Source organism: Eutrigla gurnardus (assembly GCF_963514095.1).
Source record: "Eutrigla gurnardus genome assembly, chromosome: 5".
NCBI lineage: Eukaryota > Metazoa > Chordata > Actinopteri > Perciformes > Triglidae > Eutrigla > Eutrigla gurnardus.
Window position 1 is genome coordinate 26,415,753 of NC_139919.1, and position 21,986 is coordinate 26,437,738.

Below are 21,986 nucleotides of genomic sequence, written 5' to 3' on the forward strand. Positions count from 1 at the left end.
GGGTTCATTTCCCCCAACATTTGTCTTTGTAATGAACCAGCCACTTCTCTTTGGGATGAGGACGGCGCTCAAACAAATTGTGTTCCAGTAACTCGCTCAATGAACCGGAGGTGATTTGACTTCCCGTCAACTCGCACATTATAAGTCAAAATATCACATTTCTGTTTTTTTTTCTGCAGGTCTGGTGCAATCACGGAGCGTCCAGCAGGGCGGTCGACTAAATAGGAGACTACGTTTACTACAGGCACAATAGATCCTCAAACACACGGATAGTGAATACAGGTGAAAGCACCCTGACAGAAAGCACATATTGTAGGAAAAACACTGCATTCAATTAACTACAAAAACACATTTGTGCATACAATGTTTTTACCAAAATATATCCTGATACACAAAATCAGCCTTTATTGACGTTAGAGGTGTGTTGAGCTTTTAGGGAACAGCATTTACTGGAAACGGAGGCAAACAATTCACCTATCTCCTGATTAATCCTTAAAAAAAAAATCAAAAAGTGTAAAAATGTGTTGTCTTTAAGAAGTTGCAGGGTTTTAAAAGGTGGTTAAGGTGTGTTTTTACACTTTGTATTGGAGGCATTTAACAAATATTCCACGTTTGCTTTGCTTTAGGCAGCTTTTTTGTTACTTTCCGAGCCGTTCCGGGGCAACAGTGTCCAGTAGTGCTGCCTGAAGCCGCATTCATAAATGTTGTGGTTTCGACTGCATTTATCTCGTAATCTTTCATGCAGTCATACAGAAAAACAGAATAGCCTACAGTTTCAGCAGCCATCATAAACGTCTCCACCGCAAATTATGTTCTCGTCTCATTATCTCTGCTCTTCCAAATGAAATGTTTTCTCTCTGTCTTGTGGATCTCGTACGGAATCACACACACACACACACACACACACACACACACACACACACACACACACACACACACACACACACACACACACACACACACACACACACACACACACACACACACACACACACACACACACACACACACACACACACACACACACACACACACACACACACACACGGGGAGTCTGGTGTCAGAATGTGCTGATTCAGCTATTCTTCATCACGCTGCGTTTGAAAAAGAGCAGGCTCCGTTTACCGACAGAGGGGTAAAAATGTGGGAGAGAGATGCATGATGGGGGGACGTTGGGTTTTTTTTTTTCTGTCCTGTGATTTATAACTACCAGTTGGAACTTCTCACAGCGGCACTGATTCACTTATACAAGTCGTTTCGGTAGCGTCGGCCGAAGCCAGCGGTAATGATGAGCTGCAGTATGCCAACCACATGGTGGATGCTGCCTCCTCAGACCTCAGACTGTCCGTACACAGATACACCTTGCTGTTTGAGCCGTTGGGAATACGCCACCGTGCCAAAAAAAAAGCATTCGCTCCTTTCATCACTGACCTGTTGCACACATATGGAAAAGAAGTGGACACGTGGCACTTTACCCCACAGGTGATGGGGTTGATTCTGTTTGTGTTGTTTTACTTTTTTCGTTCTCTCTCCATCCATCTTCCTCCCGTCTCGTCTCGTCCCTCCTCCTCCTCCGCCTCCTCCCATTCCTTTTCTGTCTCCCACTTAAAGCTGCTTCTCCTCTCTGTTGACAGCTTTGCTCGGCTGAAAAAAAGATGCAGAATTACTGAGTAAAAGGGAAAAAGAGAGCAAATAACAGCTCTTAGAATGTTTGGATTGTGAAACCAGAACATTAGTACAAACCATAATGGCTGGCCCGGAGAGCCCAGCGCCTCTCCAGAACTTCACTCTCACAGGCAATGATGTAACGCCAGCCATTTCATATGAAGCATTCGCTTGTTGCACTCCTCAAAGTCTATTTATACCTTCTTCGTCTACTCAAAATAAAGCCGCCTATGTTAGGCTGATGCCCTTTAAATAGCCTGTTTGTTTAAACTGAAGGGATTAGAATACAACTTTATGGGGGCGATTGCTTCCTAGAATTCTGGAAAACTTTGAATTAGTGGATTACAAACGATGCAAGCTGCTTTCTTTTTTTTTTTTAAATCACAAAAAAAAAAAAGGATGAAAAGAAGAACTTTATAATGTCCTTGCCTTGTTAGTGATGATGTGTTGCGCTCAGATATCCATAAATGGCTGAATTCATGGACATAAAATACATGTGACTCACTCAACTGGCAGGTACAACCTGCTGCGCTGTCCAGGATAGATACTTTTACTACTACAAAGCAATGTGTGTGTGTGTGTGTGTGTGTGTGTGTGTGGCACGTGTGTTTGTGGTGCCAACCAGGCCTCAGTGTATACTACGCAGCAGAATAAACAAGTCCGTCTGTGTTCGCAGTCTGTAATTAAAGCCGTATAAAAGTGCACACGCATGCAGTAACAGCACACGTCATGGCCCTCGGCGGCTGTTTCCCTCAGCCCTTAGCATGGGCCTGACAACAGCTGATCTAAACCATAGCTTCTCCACACACACATGAAACATAGCATAAAAACTGCACAGACGTGGGCCACGATGGAGCTGATGTGTATCATACAGTAAATGCTGTGTAATTGCATCCTGCCGCTGCTTGAAAAAAAAAAAAAAAAAAACAACCTTTCGCCGTCCTGCTTCATCAAAGCCGGATTCACAGATTCCCTGCAGGGAGATTTGATTGTATTTGCTTATTCCCCCGACGGCTCCACCGCCACCTCGGCCATAAAAAGAACCCCGTCGTGAGAGAAGACTGCATCACGCTGAAACCTGCCAGCGTTTTGGGCTCAAACGTAGACGTGCATCCATTGGCCCGATAGTCTACCCTGAGTTGAGCTCATAGGGGAGTCAGCCTCCTCCGCTCAAACATGACAGCCACCTATGTGTGTGTGTGTGTGTGTGTGTGTGTGTGTGTGTGTGTGTGTGTGTGCAGGTTTCATCCTGATGGGCATTCAAATGAATTCTGGGGGCAAAATACATCACATTTTCCACCCTAAACACGACATTTTGTTGGTATTTAAGTGTCAATCACTGCATTTATAGCAGGTTACTCTATCCATCCATACACTCGACAGACGATGTAATATAAGGTTGTTTATATTAAAGTTACCAGTGGAAGAATGTAAACGCTGACATAAGGCTTGTATGTGTGTCAAATAGCGTGGATGTGCACATGAAGATGCCTGTGTGTGTGTGTGTGTGTGTGTGTGTGTGTGTGTGTGTGTGTGTGTGTGTGTGTGTGTGTGTACACTCCGGTGAGCTCCCCATTATAGTTTCTGACCAGATTTTGCCCTCTGGTGGTGCAACATCGGCAGCACTGGTTTTTTTTCTTCTCATCCCCACTTTAGAAAAGTGAAAAGGCATCACAAACAGCTGCGGACCACCGACGCATGATGAGTTTTCACTGTTTGATTTAAGAAATCTGCTCCTAATTAAACTCCTTTTTATAGCTTAAATGTGGGCATTTCGTCGTCAACTGCAGGTAAGGAGCTCCGGGTGAACGCCTGCTGCAGCCCAGCATTGAATGGAGGGCTGTTGAGAGGAGTGAATGAATAGCTCTACACTTAGTTGTGTGAGCGTGTGTGTGTGTGTGTGTGTGTACCCATGCATATATGTACGTCTGTGTGTGCGTCAGTCACCAAACAGATCCCCTTGGAGCCAGTGATGGTCCAGAAGTCCCACGCATTTCCCATGCTCACTCACACCAAGCAGCGAGTTCCACCACTCTCCCTCTCTCTCGTTTTCACCCTGTCATGTTCTCTTCCCCTCTCCTTTTCATTCTCTCGCTCCCGTCGCCACCGCTGCCATCATCATCCCACTTTGTTTTCAGCTGATTTTTCAGCCTGACCTCATCTCTGGAGGAGGATAATTACCAAATGGGGACACTGAGTTTTTAACAGTGATTTTGAGGTCAACGACTCGCTCACGTTTTGCAGGTCCTTTTATGTCCTCGGCTGTGAAACTCGCCGATGCCAACCTCGCCCCCCCCCTCCCACTTCTCTGACCTCTGTGCATACATCAGTCCATAGTGAGATTGCTTTAGGAGTAATCACTGTAATTTCTCACTGTCTGAAGAGTTGGCAGGGCACCGTCTGTGCACTGCGTCTTGGAACATTGTGTCCACGCAGTGCTAGATGTTAAAGAGTGGTGATTGCGGAGAATGTGGCATGGTTTTGCAGAATGCCAGCCTATTAAGTTCAGCCATGCCAAAGCTATATTTGTGTTCCAAACGCTCTGCTGAATTGCAAAGTAGAATGTACTGTACATTTTTTTTTTTTCACATGAAAACACAAGAACTGGCTCGACTTTTGCAAAAAAAACAACAAAAGAATTATGAGAAACGCCATCCCGCCCCTCGTAATCGTCTGCGTTTTTGATTGTGTGCAGGCTGAGCGTCGGATAAGTGGGGTTTTTGTCGTTCGTGTGACCACCCGTTAGGGGAACGGCGTTGGAGCAGGTGGTCGGTGGCGGATAGGGCAGCAAGATGGGGGGACCCTGAGAGAGTAGAGCTAATAGGATCTGTGCTGGTATTCCACTCACCTTGAGCATGTAAAACACTATCCCTGTGGAAGCAGCATGAGGCGTGGGGGGGGGGGGGGGAGGGGTCGAGCTTTTCTTCATGCCTGGACATAGATCACATAACTGGACCAGCAGCGTGGGACTGAGTCTGCCTCAGCTGTGAAGGTAAACCACAAGAAGAAAAACTCTTAAAATCAGACTAAGCTTAGCGTTACATGTGACGAAAAAAATAAATTAGTATGATTGAAGTTTACAACGACAAGTCAACATGACCATCGGGACTTACCATGCCATTTTAGGGCGGTTTTAATTAAATCAGACACACGCATGAGTCCGCATCCATCACTGCCCTATTCATTCCCCGGTAACACCCATCACCGGCCATAAGTGTCAGTTTGAAGGAGCAGCATTCAGGGAATGTAACTCATGTCGTACGTGCCTCGAGGTTGCCACAGAAATTAAGCACATAGGTGTAAAGAAATGCCAGTCAGCCTCTCCATGGCTCCTTCAGTCCGGCTCCTGGCAGAGGGCTGGCGAGGCCCGGGGCCCAGGAATGCTGTGCCCATCTGTCAACACAGAGCTGCCTTCCCTGGCAGATGCCACAGAGAGGATTTTTGTAACCTGGCCCTGGGCGGATTTCATAACCTGGCCTGGCAGTGCAGCAGACGGTCTTGGGGCTGCAGGAAGATTATACGCGAGCCTGAGACGGCGCTGCATACATAGGTGTGTGTGTGTGTGTGTGTGTGTGTGTGTGTGTGTGTGTGTGTGTGTGTAGCTCTCTCTCCACAAGTTGGACTTCAGGCCGATGAAGACACTAAAACGTTTACCTCTGCAGACTTTTACCGAGCTTCCATCTAACAAATATCTACCATCTCCTGTGCTCATCTCTCTCCTCCTTCACCTCCTCCTCCCCCCCTCCCTCCTCCTCTCCTATCTCTTCCCACCACTCTCCGCTCTGCTCCCGTAGCACTGATATTTATAATGAATGGTGTTCTCTATGTGGGGCCTGAATGTGTGTGGTGGAGCCAAGGGAGCACCACCTGAGTGATGATTCTGTCTGCCCAAGTCTCTCTCTTTCTCTCTCTCTCTCTCCCTCACACACACACACACACCAACACACACCAACACACACACGCCTGACCTGCTGGGAACACAGGGTCTTGCTGTATCAGGCCTCTGTGGCAGGGGCAATTAGAAAGGTCCAGACGGAGCACAAGCTCTCTTCTCATACTGTCCCCATTAGAGAGGGAGAGACAGGCCATGAGGGAAGACAGGAAGAGGACATGCATGCTGTCTCTCTCTCCCACACACACACACACACACCACACACACACACCACACACACCACACACACCACACACACACACACACACACACACACACACACACACACACACACACACACACACACACACACACACACACACACACACACACACACACACACACACACACACACACACACACACACACACACACACACACACACACACACACACACACACACACACACACACACACACAATGGCCGTACATCAACCCTACACAACCCTGCGCTTGATAAAGTGACTTAGTGGCTTCACCATTCTAATTAACCATTTTTTAAACCACTTTTAACCTGCCTCAACAGACTTCCTCCACCGTCAAATCCAGACACTAATGGGACGGAGTTGGACGAAGCAGTGTCCAGACACAATCCGTGTCCAGGATGACGACACAATGATCGATGCTCCCAATGCTGCAGACTCAATTAGAGGTGACGAAAACGGCCTCGGAGTCGTTGAATGGTGCCGTTTATGTGTGCGAGTTCAAGCGTCCTGCCAGGGTTTTTTTTTTTCTTTCTCTTTCTTGCACAGGAAGCATGATGCCAACGACTTGGTGGCCTCCGTGGCGATATATGTACGTCAAGGCTCAAAGTGTGTGTGTGTGTGTGTGTGTGTGTGTCAGGACCCGATATGTGGCACAGGGCTCATCGTGCACAGACACCAGTGCTCTTTTCCACGCCACCTTTGTCTCCACATGAATTATCCATCGGGCCAAGTGTGGTAATCAAGCTGCTCCGGCAAGTCTTATTACAATGTTGGTCATTTAGCCTATTAGCAATGCTCTTACCTCATTTCTTGGTCAACTCCAATTGCATGGAAAATAGAGCAGTCAGCATGTTAAATGGGCTCGGGGAAGGCTGGGTGAGTTAAGGGCCATAAAGCGACGGCAGCTGAGACAGCACATGTAGTCTCGGCGGGGAGACGCTGTAAACCTCAGGGCACATAGTCGGTCCTGGGTCACTGGACAACGCTGCTATGATGAGCTCACAATCATGAAAACTAATATTTAAAGCGGGGACAGGCGAGGACACGGAGCTATACTGTATATTTACAAACAGGCTGAGCATTAGGGAAAATTACATAGCTTCTCGTGCCCCAGACGAGTATAATTTAGAGTCGGAAAAGTTCAAATGCACAGTTCAAGACTCGCAGGGAGCAACGAGGAGGTCGGGCTCACCTGCTGTGAGACTTCTCCCTCTCAGTCAGGGATAACAAACGGGAAATCATCCTCTTTCTAATCTGAATATGATGGAATGATGTGATAAAATCTTATATATACATCTCATATTTTATCCAAAGTGACAGATTTGTGGGAGGGTTAGTAAAGTACTGTAGTAGTGTGATGCTGCCCTCCTGTGGCCACTTTGTGTACCAGCACATAGCCATACAACTTGAAGAGAAAATAAAAGGGGAGAAGATCCCAAAAACACCATCAAAATTTGTGATAAAAATAATATATCGATCGCCACTCCTACAACAGAATACAGATACAGTAGACTGTAACTTTTTGAGAAATAATTTTGTAAAATGAAGGAAAAAACTGATGTAATCTGGGGTAATCTGGGGTTTGGACATTTGACTACATGTGTTTCTAATTTAAATGGACGGACTGCATTTATACAGAACTTTTCTACATTAACAGACATGAAAGCACTTGGACCTCTAGATTTAATATGTTTCTGATTCACCATCTTTCAGGGAGAGTCTGTCAGAAACATCAAGTATAGAAAAAAAACATACAAATGACTAACATTCAGGAATTTTCTGCTTTAATTTTGAGTACCCCTTCAAAAATATGTTGTTTTTAAAAATTTAAAATAAATCCAGTTTGCATTTATCAACACCTGTCCCTTAAAATCCATTCATCAGCTCATGAGCTTCAATGCAGCAGTATCCTCCCACTGACCTCAAAGCTCAGCTGTAGACAAAACTAAAGCAGCCACAGAGTAAAAACCATCCTCACATGTCCCCCCTGGGGGCCCTAGCATCACCTTGAACCCAGCACAAGCCTGTGTGAAGCCCTGCCAAGCCTATGAACATGACCTGGGAGCGTTTGTCGGGGGCGGAGGATGCAGCGCAGAGAAGGGGATGCTGCTGCCTCCATCACAGACAAGACAAACGACGCACAGACAGATGGCACTCGACATCGCTGCCGTTTCCAGTTTCCAGTTACAACAACCTGACTCCAGATCAGCCGACGCTTAAAGACACGCAACAACAAAACCGACACGGCACGCCGTCCGCCGTGTGACCTTTGCCCCCACAGGACTTCCACCACAATCATCCTTTTAATTAAAAATCCACATTGTCTTTATACATTACAAATGAGCAATGGGCTGAAGTTCCTAAAGTGGCCACATGGTGGTGGTGTAACTCAAAAGGGAGTGGAAGGATTTCTGGTAAACCACATCAGTCACTTCTAAATCAGTCAGTTCACAGTATCTCCTCCACCCCAGTTGCTAATATTATATGAAACATCCCAGGGTGCAGCAGGGATGGAAACTCCGTGTGAGAATGCCGTCGCCGAGGCCCTGACCTTGGACTGGAAGCAAATTGGACGGTATCAAACCATTAACCGATGCCTCAGGGAATACCGAGGGACACTGGGAGATCTAATACATAATGAACTATTGAAAGAAGGATGGAACAGCAGGTGGTGATATGAATTTACAAATATCAGGCTACGAGTCACACGAGAGCGGTCTGATGTTGAGATGGGAGAAGGATGGGAAATAAAGGGGTTTAGGTTTCATTTGAAGGTGATTTATTTCAGGTCGAGTCACTATTTATGCAAGTTTACTGGTAATTTGTATAATTGTGAAGATATAAGTCGGGCTGAAACTGTTTGAATGACATGTAGAAGAAAAAGTGAGATAGGAAAGCTTTTTTAATTATTAGGATGCTGGAAAAAACTGATATCCTCAGAATTATGTAGGTTTTTCAGTAATTTACCAGATTCTCCACATCAGACAATTCATTCAAAAAGAGATAAATCCCACTACTTAATTAATTACATTTCAAAATGTCAGTATTGTAATATATATTTTAATGACTGGTATATTTTAACATTATTCAGTCCAGATGTTTGCATTAACTACTGTAAATGTGAAATTAATGGATTTTTGTTGAGTTGCTGTATTCTCCTTCTGATATCCTCATTTTGTCTCTGTTATATATTTGTAGTTTTGTATGATTTGGATTAGTATTCTTCTTTTTGATTGTTTTAACTAGAAAAGTTTGCATTTGACTGAAGATATTAATGGCTAGAAAATGTGACCAACTGATGCAACTTTAAAAATATAATTGTTTTGCCCACCAGAGTTCTTTTAAACACATTTCTACATTCATTAATTGCACGGCTGCTAAATGATCTTGAACACATTATTGCCTCATCAGAAGGCAGAAGCCAGACTCTTAATATCTTTCCAAAAGAACAAAGCAAATCACTGAGAGTTTTGACCGACTTCAGCGTCACAGATCTTGTAACTCTGTGTGTGTGTTAAGATCCTCCAGCAGGTCCTTCTGGTTGGGATCTGTTTTAAAGCTTTTTCTTCTCCTCCAGGCTTTCCAGACCGGTCAGTCGAGTTCAATGATTATCCTCATTTAAGTTCTTGAAATTCACTTTCTCTGTCTGCGTTTGTGAAGTAAAACTATTTAATTTCACTTTATTTTAATGTTTCATGCATTGTTTTATTAGCCTATGCATAAACGCATAAAAATATTTTTGTATTTGTGTGTTCCATTAGTGTTAATACGTCTAAGTGTATATGTGTGTGCTCAAGCATATTAATGTGTCTATGTATATCTAAAAGGGAATAGTGTGATGTGTGTTTAGTTCATATTTTATAGTTGGATTATTAGAATCATTAGGTTTTTTTTAATTAAACTTCTCAACAATGTATCAGGGGTTGAAGATAATTACATTTACTCGAGAGTGTTTCCTTGCCAACGCCGCTAAGTGCTTGGTCGTGATGAATTGTTAGGTAAATAAGATTTAAAGGAGGGCAGTCTGGATCTGTTCTGTATGAAAAGTAGCGTGCATTAACTTATGTTTGGCTCTACACAAACAAAAATGAATAACATGTATTGTACTGTCTTTGTAACATTTCCTGAGACTTTCTACATTAAGGCTACTCCTTTAAGGGAAATGGTGGATATCTTTTTTTTCCTTAGAGATCACATTAATTACTTTGCATTTAAGAATCACATAATGAAAATAATAGTATACCTCAGAAAATGTGATGTAAAACTATAAAACAGGTTAAATAAGCCAATATAAGGTCCAAAATCATTCAAATACTGCTTATAAACAATAATAATGCATTCACAATGCATTCTTCTGGATGCAAACTTAAACATTATTCTATTTATAATTGTTTACTTTGCATTCACAACGTTTTGAAACCAGGGATTGTGAGACGCCAAGCAGCTTCATGTGGAGAAAGTAAAAGGTTTGCTTCGTCATTCTTTACCGGATTAGATCCTACAGCCTGTTGCCTCCTAATTGGTCGAATCACTTAACAGTTAATGGATCTAAGTCCCTAAAAAGCCTCCAGCGCTTGTTAAAGCGGCGTTGTGCGCCACCACGTTTAGGCAAGACACATTTTAATTTGGGTCTCGCGCACACACACACACACACACACACGCACGCACGCACGCGCGCACACGCACAACCGGTGAGGCTCCTCGCTGCGACCCTCAAAATACCCACACGGTTCGTGCGGCGGAAGTTTTTAAGCAACCTTATCTGCAGCTTTATCTGAGTTGGAGATGTGCTGCAGAAAGACAGGTCAAAGGTCACCGCGGGGCTGCCGCAGGACGGAGCATTAGGGATATGAAACACATGCCAGGCCTGTCATGTTCAATTTACAGTCTCCCGGACGGTTTACTGAAGACGTGGTTCATTTGATGGACGATCCATCATCCCGCTGGGTGGATCGCTTAGGGAAGAAATCTGAAATGTCTCTTTCAATCCGTGATGCGAAAGAGTGGGAACTATACGATCAAAAACTGCAGGAAGTGGAGATCCATCATGATGAAAACGCCTTCAGCGCCCCCGCCTCCCCTCCGTTTACGTTACTTCGCCAATTATTACAGCACGAGTCGGCCCAGTGTTGACTCTCACTGCGCCCGGGAAAGATCTCACAGCCATTCATCAGCTCTCGAGGCGCACAAATAGTCTTTAAAACTATAAACACCATCGCCGGGTCGGAGACAGAGGGACCCATTTACCCCGCGGCTGTGCTAAACGCTGGAGATAAAACAAACGATAATACTGTCTGTCTCCTGTGACCGTCTCCACAGGCATTAATAGCCGTTTTAGTGCCAAGCGTGGCGGGGGGAAGCGCGCGTCACGCGTCATTACGCACGGTTGTTTCCATCTCAACCGCACGTCGGACGAAATGATTTGTAACTTTGCTATTGTTCACCCATACATTATTGTTTGTTTAATTGACAACATCTCGTGTACCTGTGCTCAAGAAGGCGCACCTGGAGGTGACGTCATCGGAATTTAAAGCCGACTGTTCGTCTTGGATTTAAGCAAAAACAATAAATAAAGAAGCTTAATAGCAAAAAAAAAGGGGTCAGTTTTAAAAGTTGTAAATTGAGGGTGTGGTATCTGACACGTTTCGGGTAACCTGGCCCGCAGCGTGGGTGGGAGTGTGTCCAGGTTTGTTGTCGTCTGTTATCACGTCCTGATAACGCAGACAGTGGCTCCAGGATCTCTCGGGGAGGCAGACAGCGCGCTGTGTCGCTGCTGGTTTCAGGTTCCGTGTTCGGGGACCCCCAACCTGTCGTCTGCTCCCCCCCTCTTCCGTGACGCTCGTCTGCTCCGTTTCCGGATGCAGGGAGACGGACGGAAGGGCTGACACCCACCCAACCCCCCTCCCCCAATTAAACCCTGTTATAATTCCTATTAGGAATCTACATGATGCAAGTTCGACTACTCACTGTTACACACATGTGATGTCCACACAGATAAATAAAGTTATCTTGGTACTTGAAGATCCGTGTAAACATCCGTCTAAATGCTGGAGCATTACACGCGTTTTATCCTGTGCGTAATGGCTGCATAACTAAAAAAAACATCTTCCTAAATTACATTTTTATTTTGTCAAATCAAGGCTTTCCCAAAACAAGGATCAAGCAAGTTGCAAACGCTTCCAAGAACTTCATTTTTGGAAATAGTAACAATGGGGTCTGGGCTGGTGCGTGTCTACTTGCAGGAGATGTAAATGTATCTGCATTTAGCACGTCTGAGGGTCCCACTGGCTCCCTCCCTCCCTCCGCGTCACCAGGGGAGAGGGAGGCCAAAGAGGGGAAAAAAAGGAAAAAGTTTGGAGACAAGAGTTGACATTCAAAATGCACACTTCACTCAAGATCAGCCCGCTCTCCCAAACGAATACTTAAATCCGGTAAATACAAGCAGGAAGGAGAGGGACTTTGTGTACGTCTTCTTTGTTACCTCCACATGACAGGTTAATAGGTTTCTCTTTCGCTCCTTGGCAATGTTCCCCAGCCCCAGCACGTCCACTCCCTTCTCCGTAAAGGATATATTAAACCTGGAGCAGGGTCATGACGTTATGGGGTCTTCTCTGGACGTTTCTTCTCGCATGGACTGCTGCACCGCGCCGACCTCCTCCTCCTCCTCCTCCTCCTCTTCCTCCTCCTCGTCCTGCATGCTGGCCCGCCTGAAGCAGGAGCCTCTCCGGGACATGTCCTCCACCGCCGCCTCGCTGTTTGGAGAAGACCTCCACGAGTCCAGAGACAGCAGAGGCAATGCGCTCAACTTTGCGACGGCGTTTTATGGGAAATCAGTCATGGAGATGGAAATAGTGAAGGATGGGAAATCAGACGCGTTTGAGGCAAAACGTAGAAAAGGTGAGTGGATGAGGACAGAACTTTCTGATTTTTGGAGGCCTGTGCGCAACGAGGCCCGCAGGCTCGTGTCATGTGTTCAAAACGCAGCAGATGCTTCAAAAATAATAATAAAAACTCAACTAAAGCAATAAGAATCGATACAGGAAACACTCTTATATTATAGACTTTGAAATTTGATTTTTAAACACATAAAAGTTGAGTTGAAGTCGTTTTCTTTCTTATTTATTGAAGACTTTTGCAACTTATTAAAAAAATATCTAGCCTACAAAACTGACAAATATAACGTGATTCAGCCACGCGTCAATTAATGTTAATTAGGCTTTTTCTCCAAAGATTACACTGAATGAATGATGGGAAATTAATTGCCGACATTGACAAATAAACAATAGTAAGCTGTGTAATATGATAGAGACCATTATTATTATTAATATTATTATTATAATTAAGCTGGACACCTATACAATACATACCCCCTCTGTTAATAAGTCACTTTTGCAGATATATATATACACATGTTCATGCTTTCTCTGTCTGGTGTGATCAGAGGAGTTCGGTCCTCCGTCCGACCCCACGGACGACATAAAAACGGAAGACCCGGACCGACCCAAGCCCCGGAGACGCAGGAAACCCCGAGTCCTCTTCTCCCAGGCGCAGGTGTACGAGCTGGAGCGCCGCTTCAAGCAGCAGAGGTACCTGTCCGCCCCGGAGAGGGACCACCTCGCCGGCGCGCTCAAGCTCACCCCGACCCAGGTGAAGATCTGGTTTCAGAACAGGAGGTACAAGTGCAAGCGGCAGAGGCAGGACCAGAGCCTGGAGATGGTGTCTCTGCCGCCGCCGCCCAGGAGGGTCTCGGTGCCGGTGCTGGTGCGGGACGGGAAGCCGTGCCTGGCGGCGGACGCGGCCGCCTACAACCCCTCCTACAGCATGGGTCACATCAACCACTTCACCTACAACAACTACCCGGCCTTCAGTAACTACACCGGCCCCGGCTGCAACACAAACTATGCGTGTAATTACCCTGCAGCCACGATGCAGAGCATGCAGGGATCCTCCAACAACGGGAATTACATGAACTTCGGGGTCGGGGAGCTGAATAACGTACAGAACACGTTCTCCTCCAGTAACGGGGTGTCTTCGTTACATGGCATTAGGACGTGGTAAATATCAAATAGTCCTGTATCAAGTTGAACAGGGTTATTGTTTTCTGACTGCATGCATATTTAAAAAAACGTCAAAGAGTTTGTGCAACTTCTCTTATATGAATTTACGTACTTTAGGTAGTTTTTACTTTTTTTCAGCACCAGTTTTGTCTGAATAGTCTCCATTTTTATTTATTTGCGTGACATTTTTATTTGTTATTTGAGAGAAAATACAAAATAAAGAAAACATTTTAATTAAAAGCAAATTTAAATAACATCTTGTAGTTTATTTTATTCTTGTTCTTAGAAATCAGTGTTTTCAGTGAATACGGTTCATATTTGTGCCCCCATCATTGTTTTATTATTGTTATTTCATATTACTGACATGCAACAATTTAATTCTAATGCTTCAAGTTGTTTAATATAGTAATTGGTTCTGACTTTCAATCCCTAATTGATTAAAATATACAATAAAAGTAAATAGAGAACTATAATCATGAGTGTATAAAACCCGTACCTCTGGGTTTAACTGGTCTGAGATCCACATAGAGGACTCACACATCCACACAAACTTCATATGGTTTGTTTCTGGTTAAAACTGTTCAAGTGGCTATTAGGAGGCTTCCTTCAATATGCTTCAACGAGGTTAAAAGGTTGTTAAAAGTTTACACTTTCTTTACAACCCGCTGTCAGTCGCGTGTAAACTCTACATGCGTGTTGGAAGGGCCGCAAGCCATGACCTTGACCTGTATTAAACTTTATTAAATCAGGTTCTGCTGAGGAATCAGAGTTTTTAAATTCTGCCAAACTATGATTTTCCATTTACTGTATCGTGTGTACAAGTATTTTATATACAATGTGCCAACAGGCATCCCGAAAGTCAACAACCTTTTTCTCTGTACTTAAAATCAAGATGTTTTACCTGATCCCAGATATCCATATTTGGACAGCATACATTATTATTAAAGACTCCCTTTTTGAAATTGTTTCTGGATAAATCAGTGTGTTTTATTGGATTGAAACCAGGGCTTCCACGTACAAATATTCAGATAAATAACTTAACAAAGCTCGGCTACAGAAACCCCTACATGAGATTCTGTCTGGTTGTTTACACCATCAGTGTGGTGCCACGTATACGCTTCCCCTGAGACCCCAGAATACTCGTCCAGATAAAAACCCCCAAACACTTGATTGACACTATCACGGTGCTAAATGCAAGAATAGTCCAATTTGCTTGACAGAGAGCCAGAGGCCTCGTCTAAGTGTGCAGTTCTATGAACAGGCAAGGGACGGGCTCTGCCCAACTGCCACCACTTTACACGAGTAAGAGACATCTCTCAGGTCTCTCCACACACACACACAGACACACACACCCTAAACATACAGCCTTCACAAACACACGTTTGAGAAACATGTCAAGTCAGAAGACCTTATGTTTATTGACGATAATCCCGACCACGTTCACATATATTAAACAAAATGGCTATGCCAGTGCAGGGTAGCAAGGTCATGTAGCTCCTCTGGCCACCCTCTCCTCCGAGGTGTTGAAAAGGCAACGTCAGATAACGGCACCGCACGAGCCTAAAAATATCCCCCCCTCGCCCTCCGCCCACGCCGGGGAGGGAGAGAGGGGAAACGGGTCGGAATAATCTGCTTTTCCGGGTCTTATCTGAAGAAAGGCAGGGATGCATGCTGCTCTATCTCTGCCAGTGTGATCACTGCCACCGCCGCTCTGAGCCGTTCTGCTCCGCTGCAGAACAGAGCCGAGCTCACGCGGGCGGCGTGGGAGGGATGGGGGGGGAAACGTTTTTTAAGTTTGAACGCTGAATGAATAAAACATATTTGAAGTGCGCATATACAACTAAACGCACTCTTCTGATCATCCAGCGAGGGAAGTGACTGCAGTGTATCATTCTCAAAGCACAGCATTAACTAAATATAATGCTGTAATAAATTAAAACTCCACAGTAAACCTTATAAATAACAATTAAATGAAAATGCTTGTAAATCATTTTGTCAGTGATTTTAATTTATCAGGTGATGAAACATTGGTCATCAATTAGTGAGGAACATATGAAGGAGGGGCCGTTCTGTTGTTTTTTTAATTTAAGTCCTAATATTTCCCTCACAATCTTAATATTGTGACATTTAATTAAAAGTACTATTGCTTAATAGTAATTAAAAGCATGGTATTCTACTGCAATACTGTATTAATTACATGCATGCCAGTAATAGCTCGTTGAACTGGAATGAAAAGTGTCTCTTGTTTTGTGATTTCTCACATTAATGAAACCATCACATAATTTAAGTGTCTGAAAATTACATTCTGTACTTTTAAGAATAATGTGTGTGTATTTATATATACAAATATATACACATATACACACTCTTGATATGGGGAATACATATAAACACAAAAAAACTCAAATATCTTCTACAGGAATGTACAAAAGAAGTGATTAATATGCGTCATCCATGTCCGATTTTATCCACAGCGATAGCATCACTTTCACTCCGACCAAAAGATGAATGTCTGACACATTTTGTGTCGCCAACGTCTTCTTTTCCAGAGGAAAAAATGAATGATTCCCCCGTGTGTGACGAACCTTTCCAACAAATAGAACACTGTAGTGGAACTATAGGTTTATCTTCGCCCTTTGTGGACAATATTTCACCCTCGGCAGCGTCACAGTTCAGCAGAGTGAGCACTCCACATTCCACCGAGCGTACGCTCGCGTGTTACGCGTGTGTAACATGAAGCGCAGCAGTCAGGTTTGTTTAAATCATTTGCGTTGGCCGTGGAAAGTAATGTATGTGGTAATGGGAGAGCTCCTTCCAAAAAAAAAAAGGGGGGTACCTGGTCTACAGGAACGGGAACAGTCTCTTCTTAAGGATGTAGAGAACTGTGGCGAGGAAGAGGGCGATGGCCAGGAAGATGAGCAGTTTATCAGTGAGCTCTCTGCGGTTGTACTTGGTGATGAGCTTCCTCCCGAGCTGGATCGTTCCCGTCATCGTCTTAAACTCCTCGTTGGTCTCGTGGATCGTCCTCGAGGAGGTTGCTTCAAACAGAACATACACAATAGTGTTATTAATATCCTTTCAGATGGCATGCATTAACACAAATGCTTTAAATCCATTAGTTGGTGGCCACACCAGTCAAAAGCATGTATCCATGGCAACACAGCGATACAGGAATGTCTTTAAAAATCTGAATCAAAGGCGTTCAACAAAATAACTACATTTTAAAGTATATGATATATACCTCTGGTAATAAAAAAAAAAAAAAAAGATGATTCGGATTCTAGCAAACACACACTTTACATCAGGCGTGTCCTTCACCGACCTAGTGATGTCATCGTCTCCTCGCTCTGCTGAACCTGCTGCGCCATCATCCGGCTGATGCTCATGAGATTCTCCGTGATGTCGCTGGTTGTCGTAGCCAGGTCCTCTTTGGTCATCTTCCTGATGAATAGACAGAGACAAGAAATATAACTCATATTAATGTCCTTGTACTAATTAAATGTAGGACTACAAGGATGTAAATTCTCTGAATGGATGTAATTTATGAGCGCGTAGCACACATCAGCTCACCTCTGCCTCACAGCACCATCCGCGCTGTCAAGAAGTGCCCGTTTCTCCATATTATCTATGGACAGTTTGCTTGCCAGGTTGGCTTTCCTCCAACCTGTCTGGTTACTATGGAAACAGCCATAAATGAAAGTTTAAACAGCTAAATTTCACATGCTTCTATCCCACCAGTTTGGCAGAATTATCTACACGGAAATGTGACAAAATACACAACAGTGCACATTTATATAAGTCAGGGAAGGATAGATTATAATAGACATTACCTCAGCATCTGCTTCCTGTGTCCCTCCACCTGACTGATCAAAGCAAGCTTGTCGGACTCTTTGTCCTGCTCCAAAGCCATCTGCTCAAAATCCTGTCAAATGAACAAAACAGCACGAAGGTTCTCTGAGCCGTCGATTCTCAATGCAACCAAGTTCCCTCACGTCTGAAGAGATATTCACAAAATAGGAGTTTCTTACCTGAATCCGCAACCTGAGATTGTGGAAACTCTTTTTCACGTCCGCGTTCAGTTCGGTCAGCTTGCTTTGAGGGCCCGTGCAATCATTGATGTCCTGGTGAGGCGACAAAAGGAGAATGAGAAAGAGATGGGCTTGAATGTTTACATCGGTCACTGTTGGGAGAAGTGCAAAGACACTGGAAGGTATTTGAGATGATCTCTGAAGATGAACTACCAGTAAGAGGTGTATCTTTATGTTGGATGGGAATAAACAGAGCCTGCAGATCAATTAATTAGTATTTCCTCACAGTCCAAAGGGGCATTCAAATTCCTTGTTTTTTTCATGATCATCAATTTAAAAAAAAAAAAATGTAATTAACAATTATGAAAAAAGATGCAGAGAAAAGATGATATTTGACTAGCTATCATTGGTAAATATTCACACATTAAAAATCTGCCTCTTAATTTTCTGTTATCGATTAATTTCTAACTAAATCATAAAAAAGGAAAGCTATCAGGGGGAACTACATTATTACAAATATGGTAAAAATTAAAAATTAAAAAAAGTAGTGGGAATAAACGAACCAAACTTAGTAAAGATTGTAATGTAACGTTTAAGAGCGTTTATTCTGCTGGAAATCAGAACATCTCAAACTGACAGAATGAGTTAGCGTTGATGACAGCTAATTAACGACAGTCCCGTTTATCCTCTTCTTTAACTGGCAGTTCATGTCAATAAAACTGGACTTTATCAAACTGTACGACTGAGTGATACAGTATTATTACATTCTAACGCCAAAAAAAAGAGTTGGGATTATGTTTACTAAAATCACAGGATGAAAAAGTAGCGAATCTGCCGACCACATCTGGAAGAAACCAGCTGGTGTGGTAACCAGACGGCTTGTTACACCGGCTCGAGCGGCTGGTACGTCATCTGCGGAAACGGTAGCACGAATGCTATCGTTTCCGCCGGGTAGCATGAATGCTATCACACAACAACGGGATTCCTCTACGTGACAAGCTCAAACACCAGCACGTCTGCACGCGGCACCAAGCACTCTTACCAAATTAATACTCGCACCTGGATGAGAGCCTTGATTTCCAGGTCATATTTCAGTATTTCTTGTTCGCATATTCGGACGTGGACATCTGAGGACGCCATGTTGGAAGCGGAGTCGGCTCAAGCTACGGGAAGCAGGAGGGTTTATTTTGAACTTCGACTTTTGCCCATGCAACCAAACGGCATTTTAAAACAATCCAGTGTGTAAATAAATAACCATATGCTCTATATAAAATAGTTAAATATAGTTTAGAAAATCTGAATAAAGTTTTGCAAGAAATGCACTTAAATTAGAATAATTTTATATATTACAAGATATAAAGAAAATGCAAAAGCCTAACAATTATATGATAAAGTAAATACATTGTATAGAGAAAATGAAATGCATATATTCTTGACATAACACAACGAGAAGACATTAAAAATGACATTACTAACAAGGAAAATTAATTCAACACTTTTGGCAAAAGTTTTAATGCCATAAATTGGCAACAAAAATGACAAGTGGAACATTGCTGTTGATTATTGGTTTAATAATTAACAACTACCAAACGTATTACATCCATCACTATTATTATTATCATTATGAGACAAAAAGAGATCGCAACAAGCACACATCACACATTTAAAGGCACGGCCATTCATAGCAACACTAGCAATAAACAGGATATACATAATATACAAACCAAACAACAAGTGAAGGTTGCTTTAATTTAAAGTAAAGCACATTCAGTGACATCTCTCAGAAGTCCTTTGGGAATCTTTTTTTTTTTTGTACAAGGCACGAGTGTGGACATCACTAAGTAATCACACAGATCTGAGTTTAAGGCGATTCTGAAGTAATTATCTGTGCATGAAGTGAGAAGCAAACATCCATTGATATGCATCAGTAGCAGGTCCTCCTGAGAAATTACAATAAACAAAGTTTTAGAGAAATAAAGCATGAATACACATTCTATAGGCTAATTTTAGCATTACTACGTTCCTCTTTTAGAGGAAGAAGTTTACCTGCATGTCAAGAAGAGTCCTGGAAGAGTAGATTAAGGCCAGTGATAGTTCAGGTACCAGATGGTGTCCGACGACAGAGAGGGCCCAAAAAGTGGGTTGAGCTGGGCCAGAATTGCTATCAACCAGCTGACGGAGAGAAAAGGTATGAAGATCACGTGTCTAAACAAAACTGTGCAACTAAAAACATCATTCAAAAGCTAAGTAATGTGGGATATTTCCTACTCTCTAACAAAACATAATGTCTGCATTCAGGCCCACATTTTGTCCTGAAAAAACATTGAGCTGTTAGGATATACAGCATCAAACGGAGGGCCTACGTTGTCTCTCCTTCTCTCTTCCGCCCATCTGACATGTAACTCCATATGCACACTGGCATTTAACTGAATATAAATAATTAATCACGAGATAGAACTACTAGGTGCATGAATAGCAGTACTAACTGCCGTGACAAGCTTTTATTTTGTTTTTATTTTGACAATGCACACAAATTCATATGAGAAACAATTGTCACATCACACAAATTAAAAAAAACAATTTAATAACAGAGCATAATGCTAAATAAAATCCTGGAATTATCACAACAGTTTGATAATACTTACAACAGGTAGCAGCAAACTGCAGTTAACACCAGCATTGTGACTATCACTCTGTGGGAATAGGAGGAAAAAATGTTTTTAAAAGTAGTCTATTGGCAGTTCAAGTGGGTTTAAAATACATCACAGGCTATTAGCATAGCTTGATCTCGTGATGCGAGTGACACACATAAGGGAAGTTTCGTTATGCACATTTTCCAGAGACGGAGTTTATTTACTTGAGTTTGTTATTTAAATATATGGGAAAAGACATAGATTTGCAGTATAAAAGCATAAATAAAAGTACTATGCTACGATTCACACAGAAGGAAGGGCTGTCAAATTAGCGTCAGTTAGACAGCTAACCATAACTTTTACAGACTAATTTTCGCTCAACAGGTTTAAAATCCCTAAATTGATCAAGTAACGTTGATAAATATATATTTACAAAAGTATATTTTACTGTTTACACTGTACAGCTACTGGTACCAAACAAATGTCACGGGACAACACGCAATAAAAAAAAAGAAGAAAACTTCACACGGCTAGCTCTCGGAAGCTAAAGCGAAGCTAACAAGCTCACCCTCTGTTTGGTCCTTTGGGGATGAACCAGGGCACCACTCCTCCGATGATGCCCCAAAACAGAGTCACCACGGACATGGCGATCACAAAACTCAGGTCCGCCATGCTGTCGGTTTTCTTTTTTACTTTAAAAACCCAAGAATCTCCCAGAAGTGCAAACTTTCCACTCGAGACAAACTTTCCGCTGCTGCTAAGTTCCTGTCGGTATCCACACAGAAGAAGACGGCGCTGTATCACGTGACCGTTAACCAGAGAGGGCGGAAGTAGAAGGAGTCTCGTGCTTGGACATGTAAAACACACGTATCTGGTTAAAAATGTGGACTTCCTGGAACAATGATGCAGCAACGACAAGTTAAAATTCCTAATTTTGAGAGTCGTGTTATTTTGGTAAAGTTACGCTTCGTTTTAGACTTTTCTGTTCGGACTTCCTAGAATTGGTAAAAGTTCAGTCTGTGGTAAAGTGACACCTATCGGTCATTTTGGAGAATTACACAATTACTAGTACCACACCAAGTAACCGAGCCCTGCTGTTAATAAAAACGTTGAAACCTTTGTATCTGATTGATATCACCATGAAAATTCCTCAGGTGATTGATACATGATTTTATTATTCATTTATTTTAGTTTTGCATTACAGGTTGTACATTTAAATATGCAAATTATGCATTCTTTTTTATATTCAATTGTGCTAATTTGGATCAATTTCCAGAACAGAAATCCAAACATTGGATAAAGCTAGGTTCAAAGTCCTCTTTTTTTTTCAACTCAATGGTTTTTGGATAATTTTGGATATCTTTTTAAATATATATCTCTATAAATGAGAAACAGCCACTAAAAAAAACTTGTTTTTAGTACTTAAATAATAAAGATACAAAACTGAAAGGTATATTGCAAGTGCC

General features: G+C 42.8%; 3 protein-coding genes across 4 annotated transcripts; 1 reads left to right on the top strand and 2 right to left on the bottom strand.

Moving 5' to 3' along the window:
* Positions 1-12,147: 12,147 nt before the first annotated feature.
* Positions 12,148-14,095, top strand: nkx2.5 (NK2 homeobox 5). 2 transcript variants are annotated; one of them, XM_084009594.1, is made up of 2 exons: positions 12,148-12,690; positions 13,244-14,095. In XM_084009594.1, the coding sequence occupies exons 1-2, from the start codon at positions 12,327-12,329 to the stop codon at positions 13,858-13,860; spliced, it is 981 nt and encodes a 326-aa protein (XP_083865720.1). In that variant the 5' UTR covers positions 12,148-12,326; the 3' UTR covers positions 13,861-14,095. The 2 variants fall into 2 exon arrangements, with proteins under 2 accessions (XP_083865720.1, XP_083865719.1); XM_084009593.1 differs by having other exon boundaries at positions 12,149-12,699.
* Positions 14,096-16,449: 2,354 nt separating this feature from the next.
* On the bottom strand, positions 16,450-19,036 carry bnip1a (BCL2 interacting protein 1a). The gene is made up of 6 exons (XM_084009135.1): positions 18,947-19,036; positions 17,888-17,980; positions 17,690-17,781; positions 17,430-17,534; positions 17,182-17,300; positions 16,450-16,897 (listed from the first exon to the last, which is right to left on the bottom strand). Exons 1-6 carry the CDS (start codon positions 19,025-19,027, stop codon positions 16,701-16,703), a joined length of 687 nt encoding a protein of 228 aa, XP_083865261.1. The 5' UTR covers positions 19,028-19,036; the 3' UTR covers positions 16,450-16,700.
* Positions 19,037-19,437: 401 nt separating this feature from the next.
* atp6v0e1 (ATPase H+ transporting V0 subunit e1) lies at positions 19,438-21,312 on the bottom strand. The gene is made up of 4 exons (XM_084009662.1): positions 21,089-21,312; positions 20,533-20,580; positions 19,934-20,059; positions 19,438-19,827 (listed from the first exon to the last, which is right to left on the bottom strand). Exons 1-3 carry the CDS (start codon positions 21,190-21,192, stop codon positions 19,966-19,968), a joined length of 246 nt encoding a protein of 81 aa, XP_083865788.1. The 5' UTR covers positions 21,193-21,312; the 3' UTR covers positions 19,438-19,827; positions 19,934-19,965.
* Between the last annotated feature and the right edge of the window lie 674 nt (positions 21,313-21,986).